This window comes from Micropterus dolomieu, unplaced genomic scaffold, assembly GCF_021292245.1.
Source record: "Micropterus dolomieu isolate WLL.071019.BEF.003 ecotype Adirondacks unplaced genomic scaffold, ASM2129224v1 contig_13071, whole genome shotgun sequence".
NCBI classification, from domain to species: domain Eukaryota; kingdom Metazoa; phylum Chordata; class Actinopteri; order Centrarchiformes; family Centrarchidae; genus Micropterus; species Micropterus dolomieu.
In genome coordinates, this window is record NW_025742057.1 from 56,300 (window position 1) to 84,128 (window position 27,829).

General features: G+C 40.8%; 2 protein-coding genes across 3 annotated transcripts in view; one reads left to right on the forward strand and one right to left on the reverse strand.

The window, feature by feature from the left end:
* The window catches only part of mcf2l2 (MCF.2 cell line derived transforming sequence-like 2), a 117,639-nt gene that overhangs the window by 45,485 nt on the left and 44,325 nt on the right, over positions 1–27,829 (reverse strand). For both annotated transcript variants that reach the window (XM_046042469.1, XM_046042468.1), the window contains exon 16: positions 7,932–7,998. In XM_046042469.1, coding sequence (XP_045898425.1) covers positions 7,932–7,998 — 67 coding nt within the window. The remainder of the gene's footprint in view (positions 1–7,931; positions 7,999–27,829) is intronic.
* On the forward strand, positions 11,847–24,619 carry LOC123966285 (lactosylceramide 1,3-N-acetyl-beta-D-glucosaminyltransferase A-like). Its single transcript, XM_046042470.1, has 2 exons — positions 11,847–11,969; positions 22,745–24,619. The coding sequence occupies exon 2, from the start codon at positions 23,344–23,346 to the stop codon at positions 24,520–24,522; it is 1,179 nt and encodes a 392-aa protein (XP_045898426.1). The 5' UTR covers positions 11,847–11,969; positions 22,745–23,343; the 3' UTR covers positions 24,523–24,619.

Sequence of the window (27,829 nt, forward strand, 5' to 3'; positions counted from 1 at the left end):
ATGTACACGGCGTATGTGTTTTGCTGTGAGTCCTTCTGCAGAAGACTTGAATAAAATTCACAGAAAGACAAGTGTTTGCCTGAGCTGTTTATTTAAACACGCAATTCCCACCACAATTTTGGCGTTGTCGGCTGGTCACACGCGTGAGAGGACTCGGACATTCGGAGCTGCAGGTGAAAAACCGTACGGCCGGAGTCTGAGACTCCCCTCCAAAATACTTGTGAGACGTTGAGGGCCTGACACCTGAGTGTCTGAGGCTCCCTCACTGCTGTGATCCACAAAGAACCTGGTGGCTGGCAACACTCTCTTTTTGGTGAGTAGACTGTTCAAGTGGAACGATTCTCGCTACCTCTCAGGGTGCGCGTGACAGACGTGTCAGCAGGGCAGGCCCGGGGCCGCTGTGTGAATCGGCAAAGCTTTGTGTTAAAGGTACTATAGTCAAGAAATCACTGGGGGGCAGTGGATTTCTTATAGGTCTGGGACCTACTGTTGCACCAGTTCTTTTGGGTCTGGGACCCACAGTAAAGTAGGGGTTTGTGAGTCATAAGACTCGCAATAAAATTTAAGAATTTTTTTGGGGAAAAAAAATATATAAAAAAAATATAAATATTTCATATTATTTTTACTATTTTTACTATTTTTACAATTTACTATTGCTATTCTAGGGGAATACAAAGTAAACATACAGTATTGTTGACTGCTGAATGTGTTTACTACAGATACATGACTGGATTGCGTATGAAAAAAAATTGAGTGAGAATTGAAAACAGCCTTGTGTGAATGAAAAAATAAAAAAACTGACAGACCCTGTGAATGTTGAACAAAGGCTTTTTCTAAACAGGATTTCCTAAGACTAGTAGCTTTGTTAACATTTAATAGCAACATGTAAGTAGAGGTAATATCGATTTATTTAATTTAATATAGATAGAATTGAACTTTTCCCAGGCGCCCGGCTTCAAGGTAAGGTCCTCATACCACAAGACTTAAACAAGCCTCCCAAATTTAAAACAAAAGAGGCACCTAATTCTAAATTTTAAAAGACAAAATAGAAGGTAAATTTTTTATTACTTTCTGGGAATTAAGGGCTATTTATAAAACAACCGAAGGAAAATGGGTTCAAAAAACTAATAAAAAACTAAAAATTAATTACATGACGACTAATTATGGTTTGGGCAGTATTGACCAGCTGGACTTGTGGATTAAGCAGTGTGGTTTTCCAGCGACTGGCAGCTTCAGCCTGAGACAGTTAAAAGCTCTGAGGGTTCAATTAGAGAAAAAGGAGAGGGAGAGAAAAACCTTTAAAGCTAACTGGGCCGCATATTCAGCATGGCTGAGAGAGGCGAGCCACAGGGGACAGAAAATTACGGGCAGGGACCGACCCCTCTAACAATTCTGCATCTCAGTGTGTCAAACTAGATCCGGACCTGGACTCGGTTCCCCCACGGCCACCTCGGCCAAATACCTGCTCCACCTACTGATCAACCTGTAGCTGGAGCGGAAGCATCAGCTCAGCCACTGTCAAGCGGACAGGCAGTGGAGGAGAAACATGTGGTTAAACCCATGTACCTGCAGGACGAGCTGCAACAAGCAGCCGCAGCTGTGGGAGGGGGAGCAACCACACCACCTTACGGGGTGCCATCCAGCCCTCGCTGACCTTCATGAAACACACAGCGGTTTGTTAAAGCCGGCTGTGATGGGACCATCACATGACATCACCCCATGGGAGGCAACTCTCAGAAACAACTTTCTCACCGGCCTGAGGCCGGAGATCGCTAAGATGGTGAAACGCAACAGTTTGACATGGCAACATGGTCACCTGGAGATTGTTCAAAGACATGTACATGCGGAGGAGTTCCTCCTGGACAAAAAGGATGACAGAGAGCAGCAGAAAAACAGGCTGCAAATGGCACAGCTGCAACAACATCACAGAAAAGGCAGAGGACGGGACAGAGGTCGGGGTTGAGGAGTCAGAGGCAGAGTCCGTGGCAGATCTGATGCTTGTTACATCTGCAAAAAGCAAGGACATTGGGCCCGAGACTGCCCAGAGGCTAACATAGGACAGATGGCTGACTGACTAGCAGGGGGGAAACCGAGGCCAGGGAAGGAAGGTTTGGAGACTGGAACTGAGATGACAGAGCAACCTGCACATGAATCACATGAGAGCACCCACACAGACACTGACACAGACACACACACATACGTTAAAACAGAAGCAGACATGCAGACTTTGATAAATGAGGCTATTGTGTATCTTGAGCAGAGACAGGAAACTGATAAAATACATGAGGGATATATGCTAAATGGGCTATCAACGGATATGCGCATATCATATCATATCTACCCACTGCCTGCACCAACCAAGGACTAAACTCTCCACCATGGGAGACAGGGCCTTCCAGGCAGTCGCCCCACGGCTCTGGAATGCCCTCCCAGAGCCCCTAAGGGCCCCACAAACTCTGGAGGTTTTTAAGAAGGGCCTAAAGACTTTTCTATTTCAAAAGGCTTTTTAACAGTCATGGTTTTAAATCTTTTGTTACGGTGTTTTATTGCGATTGTTATTTTCTGGAACTGTTTTTAACCCCTTGTTGCTGTAGCACTTTGAGATTTCCCTGAAATGTAAAGTGCATTATAAATAAAATTTATTATTATTATTACAATGTGGCAGGGAAAGATATCAGATTTCTAGTTGACTCAGGAGCCACAGAATCACTCATTAGAAGTCAAGAATTTCAAACTTCTCCAAAAAGGAGCGCTGGAGGTCTCAGGACAGTGGGGGTTTCAGGGAAACCTCTGGTGGAGAGATTCACAGCACCTTTAACATGCGGTGAGGAGATTGAAAAGCATTTCAAACATTCTTTTTTGCTGTCAGACCATTGCCCTGTGAATCTCCTCGCTTGATTTGATGTGTTTGTTGGGCATAATTCTGATTTCCACTCCCAAGGAGGTTGTGGTGGCCAGAATTTCTGACATGGCATCACAGTTTGTTAAACAGAGTCAAAGGGAGTTGCTATGTGATTATTAGCGGAAGATGCCGCAGCAGTGAACTCAGTTAATCATTCATTAATCGCGGAAGTCGAGACACTTTTCAATAACACAGACTTCATGTCCCCACAAGAACTGGGCTGCAGGTCACACACACATCTTGGTGCTGATACGACCTTTGAGAAACAATGGTTCAGAAAACATAGAGATAAGAACTCACTGAGACTGAACTGGTTGTATTGGAGCAATAACAGATGTGCTATTTCTGTTGTTGTGAATGACCCACACTGCAAAACTCTGTTTCAGATTCCTAACTCAGTTCCTCATGTCCCTCTGGTCAAAGCTATACATGACAGGTGGGAGGATTTAGGACCCTGGGTGAAAACATGCTGTGAGGCCGATGGATGGGGAAAGACATCAGATGCAAAATGTTGACTTTCAAAGTCTACAGGTACATTGTAAAATATTTTCTTTGTAGTGAATGAGGTAAGAACTGTTCTAGAAACAGATTTTCTGATGTCAAATTTGATAACCATGAGATAAAGCCCTCTAAGAGATTAAAAAAAAAGTCATGGCAAACAAATCTTTGTGAAAGACGTCTCTAGATTTAACACCTTCCTGATGATGACCATGAAGCTAGCAGATCTAAACTGCAGTCTGTTTCTGAATGATATTGTTTTGGGTCATGTGATCAATGCAAAAGGGAAAAAGAAGAGCCCTCTCACCCCAAAGCAAATTGAAGCATTTTAGACCGTCCTAAAATGAGAGGCAAAAAAACAGGTAAATTAACTTTTTATGAATGACAGTGCTCACATTAAGGCAGCATGGGCAGAAACCGCACATGGGGAAGGCCTGAGATTTTTTGTTGATTTAAAGCTGGCTCTTCAGTCTCCACCGACCCTGGGTCTTCCCGACTGTAACAAACCTTTCACACAGACTGTTGACAAAAAGGGAGGGTACATGACCTCAGTACTACTACAAGACCATGGGGGACGACTGAGACCTGTAGCTTATTTTTCATCCAAACTGGACCAGCAGGGCTGCCAAACTGCCTGAGAGCTGTGGCGGCTGCTGAAAAAGCAGCCATGGCATCACGTGACATTGTGGGTTATTCAGACTTGACATTGCTGGTTCCACATGCTGTCGATGATTTTGCTTGAACAAAAAACATCTCATCTCTCCACATCCAGGTGGCTGAGATACAAGACCGTGTTGCTTGATATATCTAACATTACTGCACTGTACTGAATCCTGCTACTCTCCTCCCAACTCCAGGTGAAGGACAGCCGCATGATTGTGTTACAGTCATAACAGAAACCTGCTCTCTAAGGGCAGACTTGCAGGAGACTCCTCTAACAAACCCAGACATGAAGTTGTTTGTGGACGGCTCAGCATCACGTGATCCAGCAACTGGTAAACATAGAGCAGGTTTTGCAGTAACAACTTTGCATGACACAATTTTAGCAAAACCGCTCCCTTCAAACTATTCTGAAATATGCAAAGGACAAAACTGTAAATATTTTTACAGACAGCCGTTATTCTTGGGGTGTTATTCATGGTTTTGGGAGATTGTGGGCAAACAGGAAGTTTTTAACATCCACAGGCAAACCTATTGCTCATCACACACTGGTTGCTGACCTACTTGATGCTGTGCTGTTGCCCAAAATTATTGCTGTGTGTAAATGTGACACTCACACTAACAATCCTATCTCACAGGGAAATGCCAGAGCTGACCTTGCAGCAAAGGCTGCAGCAAAACACACACTAACCACCCAATGTACTGTTTTACCTGACCCACCATTGACTTCTACTGCTGATTTGCAGGAATTACAGGCGAGAGCGGGTCCATAGGAGAGAGCTGTTTGGAAGAAAGCAGGCTGCACATTTTCTGACAAAGTGTGGTATGGGCCTGATGGGAAGCCGTGCCTGCCTAAGTATCTGTTTCCTTATTATGCTAAGTTGACACACGGTAAAGACCATGTATCATCATAAAAGGGAGTATGACACAGGAACTAAACAGATACTGGTTCACAAAGGGGTTCTACAACTCTCCCAGAAATTTTGTCAAAGTTGCATGATTTGTGCAACTAACAATGTGTGGCGGCTGATTCAGATCTCACAGGTGGCAAACCCACCCCCAGACAAACCATCTGAGCATCTGCAAATGGACTTCATTCAACTGACACCGTCACAGGGGAAGAAATATTGTCTTATCATGGTAGATATGTTCTCTAAATGGGTAGAGGCATTTCTAACATCTAAACAGGATGCAGCAGCAGTTGCAAAAGCTTTGATAAGCCGGATCATTCCTCGCTGGGGAATCCCAACTAAGACCTCCAGTGATAATGGCACACCTTTCATTAGCACAGCACTGAAGAGTGTAGGGGAGGATATTGGGATTGATCTCAAGCAACATTGCGCTTAGCATCCAGCTTGCCGATCGTTTTAATGCACATGAGAAGCCGGATGAGGGGCAGAGGGGGTCTCAGTCCTTTTGAAGTCCTATTTGGCAGACCATTGAACACGGGGATTGGGCCAGCTAGAAGACAACTCCCTGATACCAGCCAATGTGAGGATGAAATGCTGAGATATTGTGCTAATTTGTCCTCTGTTCTTTCCGGAATTCACATGCAGGTCAAAAACACCATCCTAAAAGCTGCCGAAAAGAAACTGCACGATCTGGAGACAGGGGACTGGATCGTGGTAAAGGACTTCAGGAGAAAGCATTAGTGGGCTCGCAGGTGGACTGGGCCATTTCAGATACTGCTAACAACAGAAACAGCAGTAAAAGTGGCTGAAAGAGCAACTTGGATTCACGCCACCCACTGCAAACGAGGGCCAAAGCAACCAAAAGGCCTCAGACCAGGTGAAGATGGAGATCAGTGAGTGAGCTGAGCTTTCCCCTGCCTTGTGTTCCTAGGGAGGGAGGGGAGTGGAGGTCTCTGAGATCACCTAGAACCACTAATCTCCCAAACACTCACCATGGGCACACTGATTACAGCGGTAGGCAAGGTGGCACAACTGATCAGATATGATGCCAGAGATGAACAGAATGGCACTGGACCTGATGCTGGCGACTCAAGGCGGAGTTTGCCACATAATTGGAACGGACTGTTGTACATACATCCCAGATGTCTCGGACAACATGACTCATGTTGTCTCCCACCTGAATGATCTACTGCACGAGGAGAAGAGTCAGGACTCGCAGGACTCTGGGGGATGGGACATGTGGTCGTGGCTGACAACAGGCGGATGGAAGAATATGTTGTTTAAAATGTTGACCCCACTGTTTGTCATTCTCGGTGCTTTCCTCCTCCTGACATGCTGTGTGATCCCTTGTGCTAGATCTATGATTGCTACAGCTATTAAATCATCTATGGGTCAGTATATGCAATTACATACTGCACCCACCGATTCGATGGAGTGGATCCCACCTTTCAGTGGGGATGAAAATGAAGTTTAATCTGAATCATTTCTAAGTTTCTTAGCTATATTCTGAATCATTAGTCTTTGCAAATATAATGAAATTCCACATTTTGCATAATTACAAGTGTTTGTATTGTGTCTTATATTCTCACATTTTTGCATTTCTTACATTATATTTTTCTGTGTCTATTTCTTATATTCTTACCTAATCACCTACTCTGCAAGTAAGGTTAATAATATGTTTGTATTCTTATGTTTGGTTAGCATAAAATGCTAAAAGGGAGTAATGTAATGGGAATTCCAAACATATTGCATGTAACCCTGGACTCAGGGAGACTCATCTGTGATGTGGCACTGAATCTGTGTAAACGTAACAGTCAAAATTTCTCTGTTCTCTGTGTTATCCAGACTTCAGGGACAATGTGTCTCCGTGGGATGATATGATTGACCCTAAAGCTGGATAAATAACAGGCTCACGGAGCTCTCCTCACTCATTCGAACATCCATGTATGTGTTTTGCTGTGAGTCTTTCTGCAGAAGACTTGAATAAAATTCACAGAAAGACAAGTGTTTGCCTGAACTGTTTATTTAAACACGCAATTCCCACCACACTATCTTTCTATCTATCTATCTATCTATCTATCTATCTAACATTATATGTAGTGTTCCAGTGGAGATCCATACCAGGTACTATAAGTCAGGATGTCTCAGGTTCTCTTGCTGCTTTATGAGTTGGGAAGATTCTTCTTTGTCAAAAAACATGAAACACCCATTGAATGACAGATAATGGTAAATAATAAAACTAGCACAAAGGTGTTTTTCTTACTTCATGTGGTTCATGAGTGCTGGGTGTTACCTACCTTTCTTAATCTGATTGGTAGACTTTAGAGAAAAGAAAGGTAACGGGCTTTTACTGACAGCTACTGTATGTGTACATACTGTATAGGTATGCATATATTTAATTATCAATTTAACCCTAATTCCTATTTTGGACATGTTTAATATTGACTGACAAATGACTGGATCATTAAAGGAAATAAAATAATTCTGGTTAATTACAATTAGGGTCTTACTTGTGTTACTGTTTTAAAGTCTGACAGGAGATATTACAGTCAGACAACTAGACAGGTTTTAAATAATCGACCCATTTAGCCAGATTATCTGAACAACTTTATATGAAGGTAAAACCAAAAGTGATCAAAAATGAAATATCACTAATATTCCCTCAGTTTCTTGTCATGCGAAAACAGCCAGGAGAGAATCTTAACCAATGGCCAAAACCAATGGCCAAAACTATCAAAATAAGACCCAAGTGGTATGTAACCAGATTGATCCTTCAATTAGTCAACTATTGTTTAACATGCAAAAACAGTATTACAGTCCGAGCAGAGATTGTTTGTTTCACGAGCTTTGCTTCTCAAGCTGCAGAGCAGAGACAAATCCAACTGAACAGTGAACAATTACAAATGTTTTGAATGTAAGTTAGTCATGAAGCAATGTAAAAAACAGCTGACACCCCGTACCTCCATGATGCTTTGCAGTTCCTCCACATATAGCCTCTCTGTTTCAATCAGCTCAGTCATGATGTGTCTGCAGAAAAAGAGGAAAGAATAGTGATTTCTAACGCAGAGAAAATGAAACCCTTCTGTCAGACCTTTCCCCCAAAACCATTCATCCATTCATCCATCCATTGCTCTGATGGGGTGTCTTTCCAAGCTGACAAACCAGCAACACAGCCTTTAATGAGTACTCCATCAATTTAGGGGACAGCTGTGGCTTAGAGGCATAGAGGGTCGCCCACTAATCATAAGATCAGTGGAAGAAGATGATCAATCCCCAGCTCCTCTGGTCTGCATGTCAAAATGTGTGTGTGAAGAATGTATGTACAGTCCCCTCCAAAGGTATTGGAACGGTAAGGCAAATTCCTTTGTTTTTGTTGTTCATTGAAGACATTTGGGTTCAAAAGATCAAAAGATGAGTATGAGACAAGAGTTCAGAATTTCAGCTTTTATTTCCTGGTATTCACATCTAGATGTGTTCAACAACTCAGGACATATCACCGTTTGTATTAGACCACAGCATTCTTAGGTGAGCAAAAGTATTGGAATAAATAATCTTAAAGTAAATAACATTTAATATTTGGTGGCATAACTCTTGCTTGCAATAACTGCCTCAAGCCTGCGACTCATCGACATCACCAAACTTTTGCATTCTTCATTTGTGATGCTATTCCAGGCTTTTACCGCAGCTCTTTAACAGGAAATGTTTGTAGTTTTGCTCACTTGAAAAATGGGTGATATGTCCTCAGTTGTTTAACACAGCTAGATGTGAATACCAAGAAATGAGAGCTGAAATTCTGAACTCTTGTCTCATACTCATCTTTTGATCTTTAACCCAAATGTCTTCAGTGAACAACAAAAACAAATGAACTTTCCTTACCATTCCTATACTTTTGGAGGGGACTTGTTGGGTCAGATGTACGACCAGGCTGGGCCAGTTACTCCTGGTCCCCACCTTCACCAGCTTTATAAACTTTGTCAAAAAATACTCCATTAACTTTCTATTATAGTCAATAAATTTGCAGTCAAAAACTTCTCTGGAGACGGTCAAGAGTCGGTGCAAAAGAGTTTATTCCAAAACAGGACCCGTACAACATCCCAGCAGGTTGGAGGATGGTGTCAATCCTGTGGTCTGCAGACAGTCTTATATATACCCCTCTGGGCTGGTTTGCCCCCACCTTTCCTTATGGTGAACTTCTTTTCCTCTGCTTTTATGCTGCTTACATGTGTTCTTTTACCAATTAACACTGTTCTCCAGCTGTCATTTATTACTGTATTGTTTTTTTTGTCATCCACTATCTGACGGGATTTTAGTAAGCCTCTGTCGCTTTTTCTGTCATCATACATTCCTTCAGCAAGCTTACTCAAAGTTCACACAGGCTGTAATAATCAGAGGTCAGAAGTTGACAATCAAACCCTTAATTAGTAATTAAACATGTTGTCTTTATATCAGTAGACTAAAGTGCAATTTATACTTCTGCGTCAAATCGACGGCGTAGGTGATGGCATAGGCTATGGGGCTACGCCATCGCCTGATGTGCACCTCCTCAAAAATGTAAATACACGTTGAGTCGACATGGACCATAAGCTCTGTGATTGGTCGGCTGGGTAGCCTCGCAATGCCTCCGAGTGGACCGGAAGTACCCCGCGCTTTGAAGTAACATTTACTAGCGGCCAAAACGGCGGCTGTAACACATTGAATCAATATATTTGACCGTCACAACACGAGCAAAATGACTCGTTTCGCTATCAGAATGTGATCCATTCAGTCGGTAACATTTGAAAAGGCTACACCCCCATTTACGTTAGCGGAGCACTAAACCGGAAGTTAGCCTGCTCGGCCGGCAAAACTCAACACAGTGGACGCTGTAGCACTACTGCCGACTAGCGTTTGGGGGTGTAATTGCAGAATGACGGAAACACCTAAGCACAAGTATAAATGCATGGCTACGTGCGTACCTACGCCTAAGGCTACGCACGTAGACCCTACGCAGGAGTATAAACGGGCCTTAATTCAATGATACAATTGATACAATTCAACAGTTCCTCATGTAGTCATAACAACAGTAGATAACAGCAGAACGAGGCATGCACTTGTCACAGCAGATTTTGAACACCTGCAGCCTCTCCTGCAGTCATAAATCAACAGTAGATAACAGCTGAACAAGGCGTGCATGGTCTCGGTGTCTGCAGTCAATACTCCCACTCAAGGATCTTAACCACAGTGAGCTTGTTTCTACAGTTCAGAATTTGTAGGTAAAGACAAGGCACATCCAGGTAAAAAAATTAAAAAGTAAGTAAAGATTATTAATAAACTGACTAAGAATGATTAATGATTAATACTAATTAAGGATAATAAAATGATTAAAAATTATGAATTAAGGATAGTCACTGATGACTGTTTCTTGACTGATGTCTGTTTTTTCTCTGCACTGTTCCCCCTCTCTGTGTCCTAGGCATGGCTTCTGCTGATCATGCTATTTTAACCATAACCGGACTTTGTGGAATAAGCTGGTGTCTTTTGTGTTGTGTGCTGGAGACAGGACATTCTTACTGTGATGGACTATATGGATGTTTTGTAACACAATTTTCACTAATTCTGCTTCTACATTTTCCTTTGCTGGTGTTTTTGATGATGCCTTGCTGATCTCACTGTGCTACTGCTGAGCCTGGGCAGTTAGATACAAAAAGGAGCACATACACTCAGAGCTATAGCGTTTTAACACTGTGATCCTAACTTTACACTATAAAATAACACTTTAAATGATGACAATGTAGACCACCATCGCTTGTGTAATTAATGATAACAATTTAGGCTATAATGCTCTAAAATAATTCACAACAGACTGTAGTTTATATCATTGTTGCTGAAAAAAAAGTGAAGACACACACTCCTGTCTATCGGTGGAGCAGGTGAACAGTTACAGGTTCAACATCAAAGAGAACCTGAAAGGGTCATCTCACATCTTCACGCTGGTGAACGGCTAAAAAGCCCAAATTCCTGTGTCTTCCTGACTGGAAACGTCACTAACTGACATGGGATGTGCACGGCCCAGGATCGGAGGGCTCTGCAGCGGGTGATTAAAACTGCTCAGAAGATCATTGGTACCCATCTCCTGAGTATCAGTGATATCGGTGAAGTGAGGTGCCTGCACAAAGGATACCAAAAGACTAACCCACCCAGCCACAGCCTGTTCACCCTGCTGCAGTCTGGCAAGAGATACAGAAGTATCTGCTTTCACACCACCAGACCGCAGAGCAAGTATCTATCTGTTATCCTTGTAGTAATTGTCATGTTTGTTTCAACAGCCTTGTATTATATGATATTATTATAGATATTATAATCTTGCTTTTTGCATATGGAAATATGAATTATGAATTATGAATAATACCAGAGCTATTTTGCATAGTTTTCCATTTTTCAAAAGGGCTTTTTTTTCTCATATTACTATGTGATTAACGAGTCTGTTTCTTTACAACATTCAGCACGTGGGAGGAGAACCCAGGTCTGTTTGCTATTTAGAAAGTGCAGCTGCTGTACTGTATCTGTGGGTAAGCAAGTAGTATTCATTCATACGAAACTGAAATTCCTCCAATGTGAATAAATAAATTTAAACACTGTCTAAAAGGAAGCACAGATAGAAGGGGGAGGGATAAAATGAAGGGGAGGTAAAAAGGTCTCCTCCTGCTGCCCAATGGTTCTTTCCCCATGCCAGTCTCTCTCTCTCTCTCTCTCTCTCTCTCTCTCTCTCTCTCTTTGGAAAATCAAAGCAGACACTGAAGCTACTACTGCTACTACTACAACAGACAGGGGGGAAAGTGAGAGGAAATAGAAGAGGAGAAGAGGAAATTGTGAATGGCACCGAGCAGAGATAAGATAAAAGAAGTGAAGCAGTTGGAAGAGTTACGTAGCGAAGTATCACAGAGAGAATTAGTTTACAGAAGCTGAGCAGAGCAGAGTAGGAGGGTTTTTTACCTTACATATGGATTGGAGTCAAAATGGTAAGTCAGGAACACAGTGTGTTTGTGTGTGTTTGTGTGCTGAAGGGTGTTGCTCTAAATTAAGTCTATAAGACCATCCAGTGTTCAGAGATAAAGGTGTCAGCTTGCAGTACTGAGTTAGAGAGATAAGAGAGGCAAAAAAAGTTGGATGTGTGATGATGAAGGCAGACAAGTAAATAGTCCCAGCACTCAAAGCGCTTTTTCACTTGGAAGTGGCTGAATCAGGCACCGACTGAGCAGGCTAGGCAAACAAGGGAACACTGAGCAAACAGGATGTTCTAACAAAACTTTTAAGAACTCAGGACAGATGTCCATATTATATCATTATAATTATCTTTGGCTTCAAATAAAAGTGTTTAGCTCAACTTATATCAAGGACATTGGAGCAAAATAGCTTGCTTTCAGAGAGAAAAGCACCTTTCTTTCATGAGTTCATCTGGAGCACGGGATGCTGTTTGTGTTTTAAATCTAAGCTCTAGATCTTTTAAACTGATGCATTGCCAGGTTTCCACTCTGTTCTACGATACAGTAGTGTTACTGTAGGTCAGAGCCAACTATTATGGTGCTTTCAGACCAAAAGCGAAGCGAGCGTTCGGGACGGTAAGTTAACATACAAAGTCAATGCAAAGACACGTAGAGCCGCGTTTTCCGAAGGGGGCGGTGCCAGTGACGCAGACAGGGAGACAGCTTCACACAACAACTCAGGTAAACCCTTGATAACGTTAAATTTATCTTTCACTGGAGGCTCAGCAATAGCAACACAGCTACATGTATTAGATGGTAATGAAACGGTTAGTGAGCTAGACTGAATAACAAGATTGGTTCCACACTTTATGAAAGTCAGACCGCACTAAGTAACGTTACTGTAATGTTAGTGGATGGGTCTTCCTCTGTGTTGTTTGTTGCAGTAGCCTGTTGTATACTATGTGGGTCACGTTAGTTACAGCGACTGAGACATTGGAGAAACTGTGTACCTGAGTATTGGTAAAACTACAATAAATCTATATTGAACGTTACAAAGCAAACTGCGGCAGGCCCAAGCTAATTAGCGTTAGCTAGCTGCCTTGCCTTGCATCACTATAGGCTAGGAAACAAACCGCTCCACATTTGCTTTGTAAAATTAGGTTACATCCTTTCTTGCTGGCTAAAATCAACACTTTAATAATAGATAGATAGATAGTAATGTGGATCACATTAGCTGGTGAAGTAATGTGGAAAACGATACAACTACAACCGGATAGTGTTATCAACTGCTAAAATTAAATACAGTTAAGGTTAAGCCAACTGACTCATTCATTTGAATACATGTTCTGTTTTATGTGTGAGGAGAGGTTTTTCACAGTTCATTTCAGTTCAGTGTGCTTTATTGACATTAATGTTCCATTTAAACAATGTTGCAACAAAATGACAATGATGATATTAAATTCAGTTTTATTTATATAGCACCAAATCACAACAACAGTTATGTCAGAGTGCTTTTCATAAATGAGCAGATCTAGATTACATCTAGATTACATCTAGATCTGACATAACAAGATTAATCCAATCAAGACCATTCAACTTTTCCCCTAATAATTGTGTATGTATATATTACACTATGTAAAAAGCTTATTTCAGGTCATACTTGATGTTCAGTGTGTGTCAGGGATTTTGTTTTTGGTGACATCTTACTATTACAAACCTATATTCAGTGCTGTTATCAAGCCACTTTGGATGGCACATTTCATCTCTCCATTGTCTCATTTGCCTTTTCTTAGCATGCAAATGTTTTAGAATGCAAACTTTCAGACAAATGCAAACACTCACTGGTTCACTGTTCAGTGGTTGACATGCAGTAAATAACTCTAAAATGAATATCCATTGTATACCAAAACAAACCTATTGGTGAAATGCATACCATCCTGTTTATTATAGATTGATTATATTTCCCATGCCTATTCCACTCAACTGTCTCATGAAGTAAGGGTGTTGGTTACACCGTTGTAGTAACTTGTGTTTTCAATCAAACCTTTTAGGACGCAGGTGTGTGGTAACACCAGATATTTAATATGACATTCATATGACACTTGACATGAATTGTGGCATCCTGCTTATAACGTGCAAGAGGGCACTTCATCATCTGACAACACAAGCCTGACTTCATTAATCCTAATAGGAGAAGACTGGGATTCATTTTTTAATTGGGCCTTATGTTTGTATGTTTTAATTTTTTTTAATTAAAATCCATCAGAGTGTACAGAGGCACTTCGGCTGTGACCTGTACGGGGGTATGTGCCCCCCAGTAGGTTATCTGTACAACCAGGTGGGTACAATGTTACAAGTGAATAAATGTTGGCCAAAACTACAACATATATCTACAGTTGTTAAATCAGAATACTTTGGAATGAAATGCAACTTCCATCTCCAAATCTCAATTTTCGCAACCTTCTTCATGAAATAATCACATGTTTCCCTTGGAATTTGGGTGAGGACTTTCTGTTACAGAAAAGATTAGACTGTAGACATTATTCATACGTGTCTCAGACCAGTTACCAGAGTTATCAGGGCTAACAGACTGTATTATTAAACTCACATTAAATAAACATGTGTGAGTAAGTATGATACACAACATATTGGTTAGTTAAGAAGTGCTCTAATTTGCTGGGTAGATAGCACATGTCATCAAGAGGTGGAAAGAGTACTAAAATATTGTACTTAAGTAAAAGTACTGTTACACCAATGAATTTTTACTTACTACAAGTAAAGTTACTGGTATAAAAATCTACTAAATTAAAAGGAAAAAGTAGCTAATTTAAAATTTACTCTGAGTAAACGTTACTTAGTTACTTTTTTAACCTCATAAATAACATATATATACTGATTTAATATCTTATTTATAGGCCTTCTTATTATACTTATTTAATTAAATCGCAATCTTTTGCGATTTGATAAAGCACAAAGCCAGATTTGTTAGTTGTTTTGACAGACACAAAGCAATGGTGCAAAACAATTTTTGAGACCTTTTGTGTTATTATGAGAAGTGTTGTGAATGTTTTTGCTTCATTATAAAACTGGAAGATTAGACTGTGGTGGGCCGCACTGGGCTGGGAAAATGGGATCACTGGACCTATATGAAGTCATATCCCTATTTAGGCTACAGGTGGTAAATTAAATGGGACTTCATAGGCATAGCATAATTCATTTTTTATTAACGTAGGCCTAAGCAAAATTAACTATTTACCAGCAGGTTGCTAGTGCCAACCAACATGTCATGCACCGATGTCTTTTTGGCTAATTTAAGCAAAGCCTCTTACCAAACTATGAAAACTTTTTACCAACTACCTGTGGTACAAGCAGGGTGAAAACTACAGGGGAGCTTAGCTCCTCTTAATAAGACATGACAAGCTATTTTTACAATTAGTTTCTAAGGCTACGTTCAGACTGCAGGCCTTAATGCTCAATTTCGATTTTTTTCCCAGATCCGATTTTTTTGTTTGACAGTTCACATTACAGTTTAAATGTGGCCCATATCAGACTCCAGTGTGAACTATCCACGGCCTGAAAGTGACCCGCAGGAGCAGAAGAATAACACGCAGAAGTGCAGAAGGAAACAGAGCGACAGAGGTTAGCTCCCGTTAGCTCCTACTTGCTAACCTCATTCCTCCCACTGGTCACATTTCTCCCGAATTATGACGTGTTCACAACTTTCTGTCCTTTTCATTACAGTTTCTCACACTGTACAACGCAACTACCCCACAACTCACTCCCTCTCTCTCCCTCCCCCCTATGTCATCTGATTTCATCTGTTCTCTCTGCTCCAAGCCACAGAGGAAAGGTTACCGCTGTTTTCCATTTGCATACATTCAAAACTGCTCATTTACAAGGGAGCCATAAACAGAGGCCACACAGACTGTGTAATAGCCTGGTCATCCCTACTGTTTAAGAGACTTGTTCAAAATCTATTTCCACTTCCTGTAATTTAAACGTAGTAAGGTAAACTCAAATGCATTGTCTGCTGCCTTGTAGGGGAAACAAGTTGGTTGGGTAATCTCGGCTTTTCAGTGACTAAAACCTGCTTGGTGTCAATATCAACACCTGAGCACTGATGTCCATTAATGTGTGCAACACAAATAATGTTCTCTCTAATGAATCACATTGCAGATCTCTAGAAAGAGTCTCAAATTTTAAGCTGCCCCACTTTAATTATTGAAAGTGGGGTCCATGGCCTATCTCCTGCATGGACACTGAAAACAGTGTTCCATTTACTTTTTTATTTTATTTAACCTTAATTTCAACAGAAAGGTCTCATTGAGATACAGTCGCTTTTACATCGTAGTCCGGTACAGTAGTATAGTAAAACAACAATTTTTCAGCCTTAAGTTGAAATACAATACACCACGTAATACAAAAGTTAAACTAAGGTACAATACGAATTAACAACAACATGACAATATTTTACTCATTTGGCATCCAATTGTCCAATCCATTTATACAAAAAGAAATTATTAAATAAATTATATGAACCAGCCTGGAGAAGTACAACTCCAGCTTAACCGTCTTGTGCTATCAGATTAGCTTGGCTAACTAGACCAGTATTAATTATACTGTATGTGGTATCTTAACCACTTTGATATGTACTGCATATAAAAATGTATTAAACAACCACTAGTTTCCTGCCAAAGGAGGTGGGTCTACCTAGGGTCTACGTTCGTAGCTATGTCGGTGTGTCCATCATTCTGCAATTACACCCCCAAAAGCTAGTCAGCGGTAGCGCTACAGTGTCCACTGTGTTAACTTTTGCCGGCCGAGCAGGCTAACTTCCGGTTTAGCGCTCTGTTAACGTGAATGGGGGTAAAGTTGTATATGTGCGGCGTGGTATAGCCTTTTCAAATGTTACCGACCGAATGGATCACATTCTGATAGTAAAATGAGTTGGGTTGCGACGGTCAAATAGATTGATCCACCGTGTTACAGCCGCCGTTTTAGCTGCTAGTAAAAGTTACTACAAAGCACGGGGCAATTCCGGTTGGCTCGGAGGCACTGCGAGACTTCCCAGCCGGTCCGTGTTGACTCAAATTACACTTCTCCTCTACTTGTTGCTAAAAGCTGCTGTCGGACGAGGATAACAGAAAGTTGTTTGCAGAGACAGTTTTCTGTGATTAGATGGAGGGTACAATAAAGAAAAGACAATTTGTGTTTCTGAATTGGCGTTATGTGGAAGACTTCTGCCATGTAGTATAATTTGAGACTATAGAGTAGTTAATTAGTCACAATTGAAAATGTGCAGATAACAACTTGTCCTTTACAAGTACTCATCATGTACAAAGTAGCTCTCATGACGATGTTTAGTCACAAGATCTCTGGATGTTTTTAGAGCCCTCTTTTGATGGTTGACCTCCATGTTCAGTCTAAATATGCTGCTGTGGAAACACGTGTTCAGCCTATTGTGTGGCAGCATTACACAGACGTCAGCAGCTTCTCTGCTCAGGGCCTCCATAGGGCTAAAGCCCCTCTATTATAGTTCTTTGTGCTGGGTCGGCACTTACATTCATAGCATCCACATCGCAGAGTTACAGGCAGTTAGTTTAGGGGTCCGTCTGTTTGTATCCGTGTTTTGGTTCCAATTAGGAATGCACAAGATATTTGTTTGTATCAAGCATAATTACACATTTATCTAATTTCTACATGAAACCCAACATAAAATGATGCAGTTGCTAGTTGCAGATGTCCTCCCAGGGTTCTTTTCTGCAAACAAGTTAATCACAGAAAACTCAATTTTTAGTACATTTGGCTAGCTTTCTTTCGAAAACTGACCAGTTTAGCCCATATTTATTATGATATTTATTTAGTAACATTTAAAAGTGACCTTATGCTTATGGCATTAAAAACTACATGTCAGACTAAAATCGTATTGATGCTGTTCACAGCTCTGCACTTCAGCTGTCACAGACTGACAAGACAGGGTGCCTCTTGGCCCTGAAACATAAAGTAATAAGCATGAAAACAGGAGATTTCAAACATTCTTTCCAGCAGCTGTCTGTCATTCATCTTGACAACTAAAGCCAAATTCATAGTTTCCGTGTCTGCGGGGATCAACGTCTTCATCTGCCAATGTCATGACCCCTATGTGGACGTCCGCACCCAGCCCAAAATTTGTGACACACGGACTGCACAAACGATCAATAAAAAGACAGAGAAAAAAAAAGTTATATCTTCAGAAAACTTTTAGAGGACACCCCAACGGTTCAGTACTGGCCTGGACAGAGTAGAATTCAGTGGAGTTGACCTTTCCCTATGTTTCTATGTACGCTGTTACTAATATTTTGACCCACAATAGGAAGTAGGAAGGCAGTTTAGAGAATATGAGGAAGACAGCAGGGGTTACATGTCATTCCACACCAACAGACATTCACAGCATATGCCAAGGTCGCAAACAGGAAGTTCTTTACTGTCACTATATGGACAGTTACATGCAAGTGGCTTAGCTAAAGAAAAAGCCATTTGCTGTGTTCAGTAGTGGTAGAAAAATCTTCTTCTGAGTGTGACCTTGGTTAGTTGTACACTAGTTGGTATTACACTGACCGACACTATACAAGTTACTGTATAAAGCCATTTTTTTATACTGAATGTGAGATGTGAAGATCTGAGTCTGTCAGGTTTTTTCTATTTTTTACAATTTCTTTATTTCTTTATAGCTTTACTGTTCACCACAGTATATTATATTACGTATATTAGTTGGGAGGTAGATGGAAACTTGACAATATCACTAAAATAGTCAAATTTAGTTAAATTAGTTAAACCAGTCAACAAAGAACACTTTGCTTCTCTCTTTCCTCCTATCAGAGGTGCCTCTCCTAAAGTTACTGTGTCGTTGTACATCAGTTATTAACTCTTACCTAGAGAAGCCTATACTGTATATGCACCTGTTAAGGTGTCTATTTTGACTGCAGTACAGCCAGACAAAATGAACTGTGATCTCCTATATGCATCCAGTCTACCACTGGCCCCTACCCTTTCAAAGAGCGAAGGACAGCTACGGTGGCTGACACAGCATAGAAGGTGTCTCTTCTGAGACAGCAGAGAGTGGCCAGTCAAGAAATGAGGTTTCTTTAGGTAGATATATTAAGAAATTATATTTACTTAATTATTCAGTAAAACCATATGTTATTGTGACTTGGCCACTGACAGAGAACATGGAAAATGTGAGCCAAGAGTGTGAAACACTGTCACTGTTTCTGCACCACAGTTCATTATAAACCACATTAAACAAAGTTTATACAAACATTGACAAGGGAAATACATTCATTCTCTCTGTGATTATGGACCATTGCCAAAACTGCCCGCCAGCAGTAATATCTGGCCTGCTGCCAGATTATGGTGCTTTGATAGCGGCAAAAAATATAAATAAATAAATAGTATGATAGCGGTACTAAAATAGATATATACATAATCACTTCCTCTTTAGTGGTTTTGCCTACAAAATAAAAGTGCGAGAAGCTTTTTTTACTGCAATGCTGTGTTTGGAGTTGAACTGAGCTTTTACTTTGAAACATTCCGAACAACATTAAAAGAGTCTGTAGCTGCTTGACACGCCTCTGAAAGAGCTGTCAGAAAACGTGATTCCCCTAAATGTACTCTGCCTGGAGATACTGGAGAATTGCGAAAGCGTCCATAGGTTGATGGATGTGGATCAAACAGCGAACAAAAACAGTGCAGCACATGCCGTGATCTGAGAAACATTCGCTGCAGAATCCATTTATTGAGTAGAGAAAAAAAAAATTGGCTTGAGGTGGGATCAAGCACTCAACCATAGGGTTGTAAGTACACTTCACCAACTGAGCTAACCAAACAACATACTGATACAAGTCAGTATTTTGGCTTATATTCTCATGCACCATCTAATGGTTGAAAATATTGCTCCGATGCAAAACTTATTTGCAGACCCCTGCAGTATATTATTTCTACTTTTCTTCTTCTAATGTACGAAAAGGCCCTAAAGGGTGTGAGACAGTATAAAGTTATGACATTTCAGGTCTGGACCATACTCTGTAATATTATTTACAGAGACACGTAAAAAAACACAGAAACTCGTTAGTTGTATAATGGAGTGTCCAGGGAATTACTGTAAATAACTGTAACATTTAGCAGACACTTGTGGTCATCAAACAATGCTAATTATTTTGAATTAGCATGAACTAGTACCAGTGGCGTCCAAACTTTTTCTGCCATGCCAAAACTATCTTTGGCCTCAACATGTTGTAAATCACACATTACATTGTTCCAGTCATTTAAGTGAAGCATCACATCTCATTCTAACCTAATATATAGTCTTTGTTGGCTGCAAAGGTATAAAGGCATTGTCCTGTAAAGTCTCTGCTGCTATTTGAGTGAAACTTCATCCGTCATGTTCATAAAATAAGACAACAATGAACTATTTTAGATATCACAGCATTGTGCGTTTCTTGCATAAATTAAAGTGATGCCAAAGCCACTCGCCACACAAAGGCCTACACTGTATTACTCGTAAGTTGTGTTCAAGCAGCGCAGCTTATATGATGGCTAAATTTGATTCTCTGTAAATCAAGGATGATCAACAATAAAATATTTCCCAGAATACTAAAGTCACTATAGAAATATCACAGGACTGTTAAAGAAATACTAATTGTGATACTATACACATTATGTCCTTATCCTTAATATTACAACAATACTATAAAGACAGTAGAAGTGATAGAAATTAGAGTTTTTATAGAAATATTGATGAGATACAGGTTGGATACTTCATATTTTCCCCCTATGGAATATTATAGAGATCCTACATAGACTAAAAACATCATAGTAGTCACACTAGACACATTCAAGTCCATAAACAAAAATGATATCATTATTCACCACAGAAATATTTCAAAACATTATATTAATGCCTCAGAAACACTTTATTCCCTACAGAAATATCAAGCAGACAAACTATAGATATCAATCAATATAAAACTATCCTAGGATTGAAACAAGAAATGGCCTGAATTTAAAACAGAAAGCCTTCAACAAAAGAGACAGCAGCTGGCCAAGAGGCTTGTGTCTGGGCAGAGGCAGGTTTATAAACTGTGTGATTGGGACCCGGGTATTCTAACAGGTTTGGACAGACATGAATATATTCTCCTCAATACAGCTTCTCAATCAAATAGGATTTTAAATACGCCTAGTAAAAAAAAATTGAAAATCAATATGTGGCGGTCAGTGTTGATAATAATCCAAATTATAGGCTAATTATGGGAAATACTGCTTTCATACATTTCATACAAAGCATACAGACCTATAGCCTAGACCTAACGTTTCTTAACGCCACCGGCTGAAATAAAAAATAACAGCTGTGGAAAGAACGCCTCTCTCCCTCATTCTCCTTTCTTCCTTTAGTTTTCAGCGGACACAGTCGTGGATTCACGTCAAGGATGGTGCTTTCAGTAACAAGTAACTAGTGTTTTAGAAAAATGTGTTACACTACTAGTTACTGAGAAAAGTAATATTATTAGAGTAACACGTTACTGAGTGATGCGTTACTGCCCAACACTGGTCTTGAAGCAGCAACCAGGATCAGATATACCTTGCTTTGTGAGCCTTTTTAGGATCAAACTGCCCTCTCTATCCTCGTAAAATTTCTGACATCAGTTAATATAGTTCATTCACACATTTGGACTTTTGGTCAGACAAAACCAGTCCCTACTTAGGGCTCTTTTTGATATGTTGTCTGTGAAGGTTCTCAGTCATCCAGGTCATAGTTATCCTGGGGAGATTAAATCAAGAGCAACTGGACTTGGTTAAAGATACTTGAAGACGTTTCATTTCTCATCCAAGAGACTTATTCAGTTCTCTGGATTCTGATATACTAAATACTAAATGATTAATTGATCATGCTACAGTCCTAAATCTAATAATACTTCAATTGAGCTATTCCACATTATGGATTGCAACTAATGATTATTTTCATTATGAAGGTTTTATTTCTTAAATAATTTAATTACTCTATAAAATGTCAGTCAGTCAGTTGTATAAACAGGATGCTATTTACAAGGATTTGAAAAAGACAAGCAGCAAATCCTATTTGAGAAGCTGGGACCAACAAATGGCATTTTTGCTTGGTAAATTACTTGAACAACTTGAACAACAGTTTCATGATCAATCAACTAATCAATTAATCCGCTTATAATTTTAGGTCTACCTGGAACAACATGACCTGCCGAATACTGTCCTAAACTGCAGTGGTTAGTGCGATCCACCAATATTAAAATCTGACATTAAACATCAGGAGAAAGAGAAAAAGGGTGATGCTACCAAACATGATGTATGCCTGAACAGATGTGACCTGGTGACAGTGAGGTTTTGTGGTTTGCATCTTTGGGCCACTTATATGCCCCTGGGATGTCCTAAAGAAATATATTTTGTTGCCTTTTTTTTCATTTAATGGAATGAATAGATTGTTTAGTCTATAAAAAAACAGGACAAAATATTCCCTAAGCTTTTTCCCAGATTGCAAAGTGACATCTTCAGACATTGTGTTTCGCCCAACCAACAGCCCAAAAGATGCTTAATTTACAATGGGACAAAATCTGAGAAAAGCAGCAAACTATTTCATTTGAGAGGCTGGAACCGTGGCTGGATTAGTTTGGTGATGACTGACATAATTAATTAATCTGAATTAATCAGAAAAATATTGAAATAGTGGCCGAATCTCTTAAATGTGTAGTCCAAGCCTAGTCCAAGTCTATATGACTGATCTTTGTTGTCTCTCTCTTTTTCAGGTGCCATGAGTTCCTATGAAATACTGACCTAACAGGAACCAAGAGGAAGAGAGGAAGTGGAAAAGAAGGGTGAAACTAACCAGGAGTTCTCAGGAGAGAAGGACGAAAGAGCATGTTGAATTTCTTAAGCTAAAGGAGGGACAATGAGACTTACCTGTAGATGCTTGCAATCTGATCAATATGAGGGAGTGTAGATTTTGCTACACACAGAGGAAGATCTGTAATGGAGCGTCCAGACTGCTGAAATACCTGTCAAAAGCCTGGTGGACTTGACATCAAAAAGTGAAACCTGGTAGGGCAGGGGGAGGAAGGAAAAAGGATATGTTTGAGGCAAAACAGACAATAGACGATAAAGCAAAGGAGATGATAAGGAAGGCAATTAAATGAAAGGAGTCCTAGAAACAGGAGGCTAGATTTGAGAGTCAATTGAGAAGTAAAGCTTAAGAGTTAAAGGAGGCAGAGATAAAAATAAACACTACTATCAGAAAAAGAAGAGAAAGGTAAGACAAAGGCAGAGACTGATCCAAGAGAGTAGAAGTCTAGATTGTTCCACAGGATACGTGTCAGTGTTTAGAGATCTACCGAAAGAAGCTGTAGTCATGATGTTCATAAACTTCCGTCGTATTCGCAAGTGCCAGTGTGTGCAGCTGCTGACCACAGGCCTGGTGCTGTGTGTGGTGATGGTCTGCTGGGAGGAGCTGGACCACCACGTGGTCAGCCACATGAAATCGTACACGTACCGCTACCTGGTCAACAGCTACACGTTTCTCAATTCCTCATTCGCCATGACCAACAACCATCACCACAGAAAGGATGGTGGGTTAGTGAACTATCCATACCTGATCAACCGTCCAGGAAAATGTGGCGGTGAAGATGGGAAAAGCTGGGAAGATGTCCTCCTGCTTCTGTTTGTGAAGTCATCGCCAGAGAACTTTGAGCGACGCCAGGCCATCAGGGATACATGGGGGAACGAGAGTTTCGTGTGGTCAGAACTGGGGGCGAGTGTGAGGATGGTGTTTGCACTCGGCGTGCACCCAGATGATGAGCGGAGATCAAGGGTGCAGAGCAAGCTGCTGCAAGAGGACCAGGCCTACGGAGACCTGATCCAACAGAACTTTTTCGACACCTTCCACAACTTGACTACCAAACTGATTCTGCAGTTCCACTGGGTCCACAAGTACTGCCCTCAGGCACGCTTCCTCATGTCCGCGGATGATGACATCTTCGTCCACATGCCCAATTTGGTGAAATACCTGCGACAGCTCCTGAGTGGACAATCACAGGGCAAAGGCCTGTGGGTGGGTCATGTACACAGAGGATCCCCACCGATTCGCCGTAAACAAAGCAAATACCACGTTCCATATGATCTGTACCCGTGGCCTTCTTACCCAGATTACACTTCTGGAGCGGGTTATGTGGTTTCAGGTGATGTGGTCGCTAAGATCTACCATGCTACTCTGGTGCTGAACTCCTCCATGTACATCGACGATGTCTTCATGGGAATTTGTGCCAAGGCCATGGGCGTCTCTCCCCAGGAGCATGTGTACTTTTCAGGGGAGGGCAAGGCTCCCTACCACCCCTGCATCTATGATTACATGATCACATCGCACGGTCACTCCACAGATGTGCGCTCACTATGGCAGGCAGCAATAAACCCTACAGTGCACAGCAACTCCAGAGGATTCATGGGTAATTTGTACTGCACAACAGTGAGAGTGATGTTGCTGTGTCTGCCATATTACCAGAACACATACTCGTGTATGGCTGCGTTTACATAAATGGTCTTGAGGTGATGCATGCTGCTCCATGCTAAATGTACCACACAAACAAATGACATTTCCTCCTAGTCTGCCATTTTCTTCCTTTCATGTTATGTGTTTGTTTGCTGGTTATACTATGTATTTGCTATATTGTAATAAATATCAAAGCTGTTGAAATGCTCTCAGTTTTTCCCCATCAGCAGGATCTGTTTTCACTTTGTCTAAAGAGAGTTCAGTTTTTTAAAGTATGAGGTATTTATTAATAGTCAGTGTATTACCTGCACACGATGGCAGTTGGCATTTCCCCAATTTGAGGAAGCAGAGAGTTGTACTGGCACAGAAGCAAATCTACGAATTGCTGTAGACAGGATAGCAGCAAAAGGATTTTAGCCAGCAGAAAAGTAAAACTTCCCTATTCCTTTGCATAAGCTGAACTTGGTCATGGACAGTTACACCACCGGCAACTCAGACAAAACTGAAGTTATGGTACTACCACAAGGAATCTCAGAGTTATCTTTGATCAGGATATGTCAGAAAAATTCCCACATAAAACAAACTTCAACGACCGCTGTTTTTCATATATGTAACATTGCAAAAATCCGGCACATCATGTCTCAAAATGATGCAGAAGAACTAGTCCAGAAATTTTTTACTTCTAGGCTGGATTATTGTAATTCCTTATTATCAGGCTATCTGGATAAATACTATACTGACAAGAACTAGGAAAAGAGATTATATTTCTCCTGTTTTAGCTTCTCTGTACTGGTTCCCTGTAAAATCCAGACTAGAATTTAAAATCCTTCTACTCACTTCCATCATATCTTACTACCCCACCAGAGCACTGCGCTCCCAGAATGCAGGGTTACTTGTGGTTCCTAGAGTCTCCAAAAGTAGACTAGGAGCCAGAGCGTTCAGCTATCAAGCTCCTCTCCTGTGGAACCAGGTTCCAGTTTGGGTTCAGGAGGCAGACACCATCTCCACATTTAAGAGTAGGCTTAAGACTTTATTCTTGATAAAACGTAAAGTTGGGGTTGGCTCACACTGCAAAAACTGAGCTCTCAAAAACAAGAAAAAAGAATTAAAATGGGGGAAATATTACTTAAAATAAGAATAATTATCTATCAACAGAACAAGATTATTTCACTTGCTACTTAAGACCAAAGAAACTTGAAACAAGTGAAATTCTCTAACATAAAAGCCGCCTGGTAAGAAGAAATATCTTGTCAGACAAATATATTTTGCCTTCAATTAAGATAATTAATCTTATTAAGATTTTAGTTTTTGCAGTGAGGTGAGTCCTGAACCAGACCATGGGAGCAAAGATTCTTTTGACACTAAGCCAAGGAGTTTCAGAGCTATTTTAAAAACTTAAACTTCAGTGCCATGATGACGTCACTGTCGGTTTTTTTGTGCCTTAGTAGTGGGTGGAATTTGCAACCTACCTGCCAGTTTTTATGTTTCTAAGTTTTTTAGCAGAGAGAAAAAAAAAAATGTTCATGGGGTCCAAGTACAAAAGGAAAACTTGGACTTACTATGACCTCAATGAGCAATTCATAGTTTTCACGTGATGTCACGTTCCAAAGAAAACACTCCCTTGGAGGACAAAAAAAGACTTTCCGCTGCCCGCCAACCAGGAAGCAAGTGATACACTTACTTTGAGTTTGTTACTTCTGCGATGCCAAAATGCTGGATGGTCGACGAGGAGACAAGCCTGAGCTGTGTTAGGGATTCCCTAGTAATCATAAAGTTACCACAGTCGAGCCCTTGCAGGGCGGTTTTTAATGGCGGAAATATGGTGCTGTATATGGATTGCAAGTGCCCAACACTTGCAGTTTGTGTCCATATCTATCTTTTTCTTGAGTTGAGAGGTGATCCAAATAAAATTTAATGGCTTTTATGGCGTCTCTATGAGGGAGTCCGGTGTGAGCCGCTATCTTGGTCTGTTGTTTGCCCTCCAGATACCGAGCATGTCACGTGACTGAAAACTATGAATTGAAAACACACCAGATGAGTGAATTCCAAGTGGAACTTACCTACTTGGGGATTTCATATACCAAGAGCAAGTGACTTCTCACAAGTACCAGACTTGGATATTTTGTCAGTTTAAACTTAAAACCCTTAACATAATGTTAGTGATAAAATTCTGAAAAAATTCAGTCATCATTGTGCTGGTTTTGGGTATATTGTCAAATATTTTGGAGTTATTTGATCCATCACCGAGCAAAAATGCGAGTGCATACAGTACAAATCACAGCAAGATATTGAATATCACTGCAGACTCACTATTTGCCCTTTCAAAACACTCTATATCTGCCATGTAGAGAATGTCTCTATCAATTTTGGTAGCCTTTGAAGACAAGGCTTGAGGAGACATCTGAATTGAACATAGGTTGCAGTGGGGCAAACTTTTGTTAGACATCAGTGGATGTGCTGAAAAAGATTCTGCTGTGAATTGGTGCGTTTTGGTCCGACTGTTTTTGCTGCACCAACAGTTTTTGGAGGAGAAAAAGAAGAATGAATAAAGCTTTGCTGCTTGGCCCCCAAATTGTAATCGGAGCAGTTTTAATACCTCCTCAATACTGAGCTGGTAATAGGAGCCATGCTGCCTTGCATGCATGGTCCCCAGGCCCTTTGGGCAAGCCTGCAAGCGGGTATCAACAGAATCTAAGTCTATACTTCTTTTGCCTTGAAAGACAAAGTTTTGTCAGTGTTTCTCGGACCTGATTCAGCCCATCCCTGATATTGTGTTGTTCTCTGTGGCTTTGCAGAACCATGTGACTTGTTTTGTCCTCTCCCCCTGTATTCAACCATGGGGCAAAACGATCTCATCACTACTAAGTCTGATGCTTATCTACCACACCCCGGGGTGGACTGGCAATCTGGCATAATGGGCAAATGACCGGTGGGCCGACGCACCTTTAGGGCTGATGTAACCTGAAAATGATTTATTTGTATAATTATTTAAAAAATGGGGCAACAACCGGCCCATAAGGCATTTACAGCGGCCAATTGATTCATTTTCAAAACTGGCACTGAGCTGGCAAAAAAAAAAAAAAAAACCCTGTTACGGATGCCGCTAAAATAACCGATAGCTTCAACATAGCAGAGTGTAACTTTAGGTGAACCGGAAAGCATGGAGTAGCTTAACAGGGTCCTGTAGGGAGCAGGGAGGGAGGATGTGTGCTATAACAATGATGATAATTACTTCAGTTAAGGTCAATGATAATATTATAATCATAACACTATCATACAGAGAGACCGTCACCTTCTGCAGGTGATCACTCAATGTCCAACTGTCCAACAGCGCAGCATAAACTATTTGACA

Excerpts from the sequence above, each read along its gene's own strand:
- LOC123966285 (XM_046042470.1), top strand. The coding sequence starts at position 23,344 with ATGATGTTCATAAACTTCCGTCGTATTCGCAAGTGCCAGTGTGTGCAG.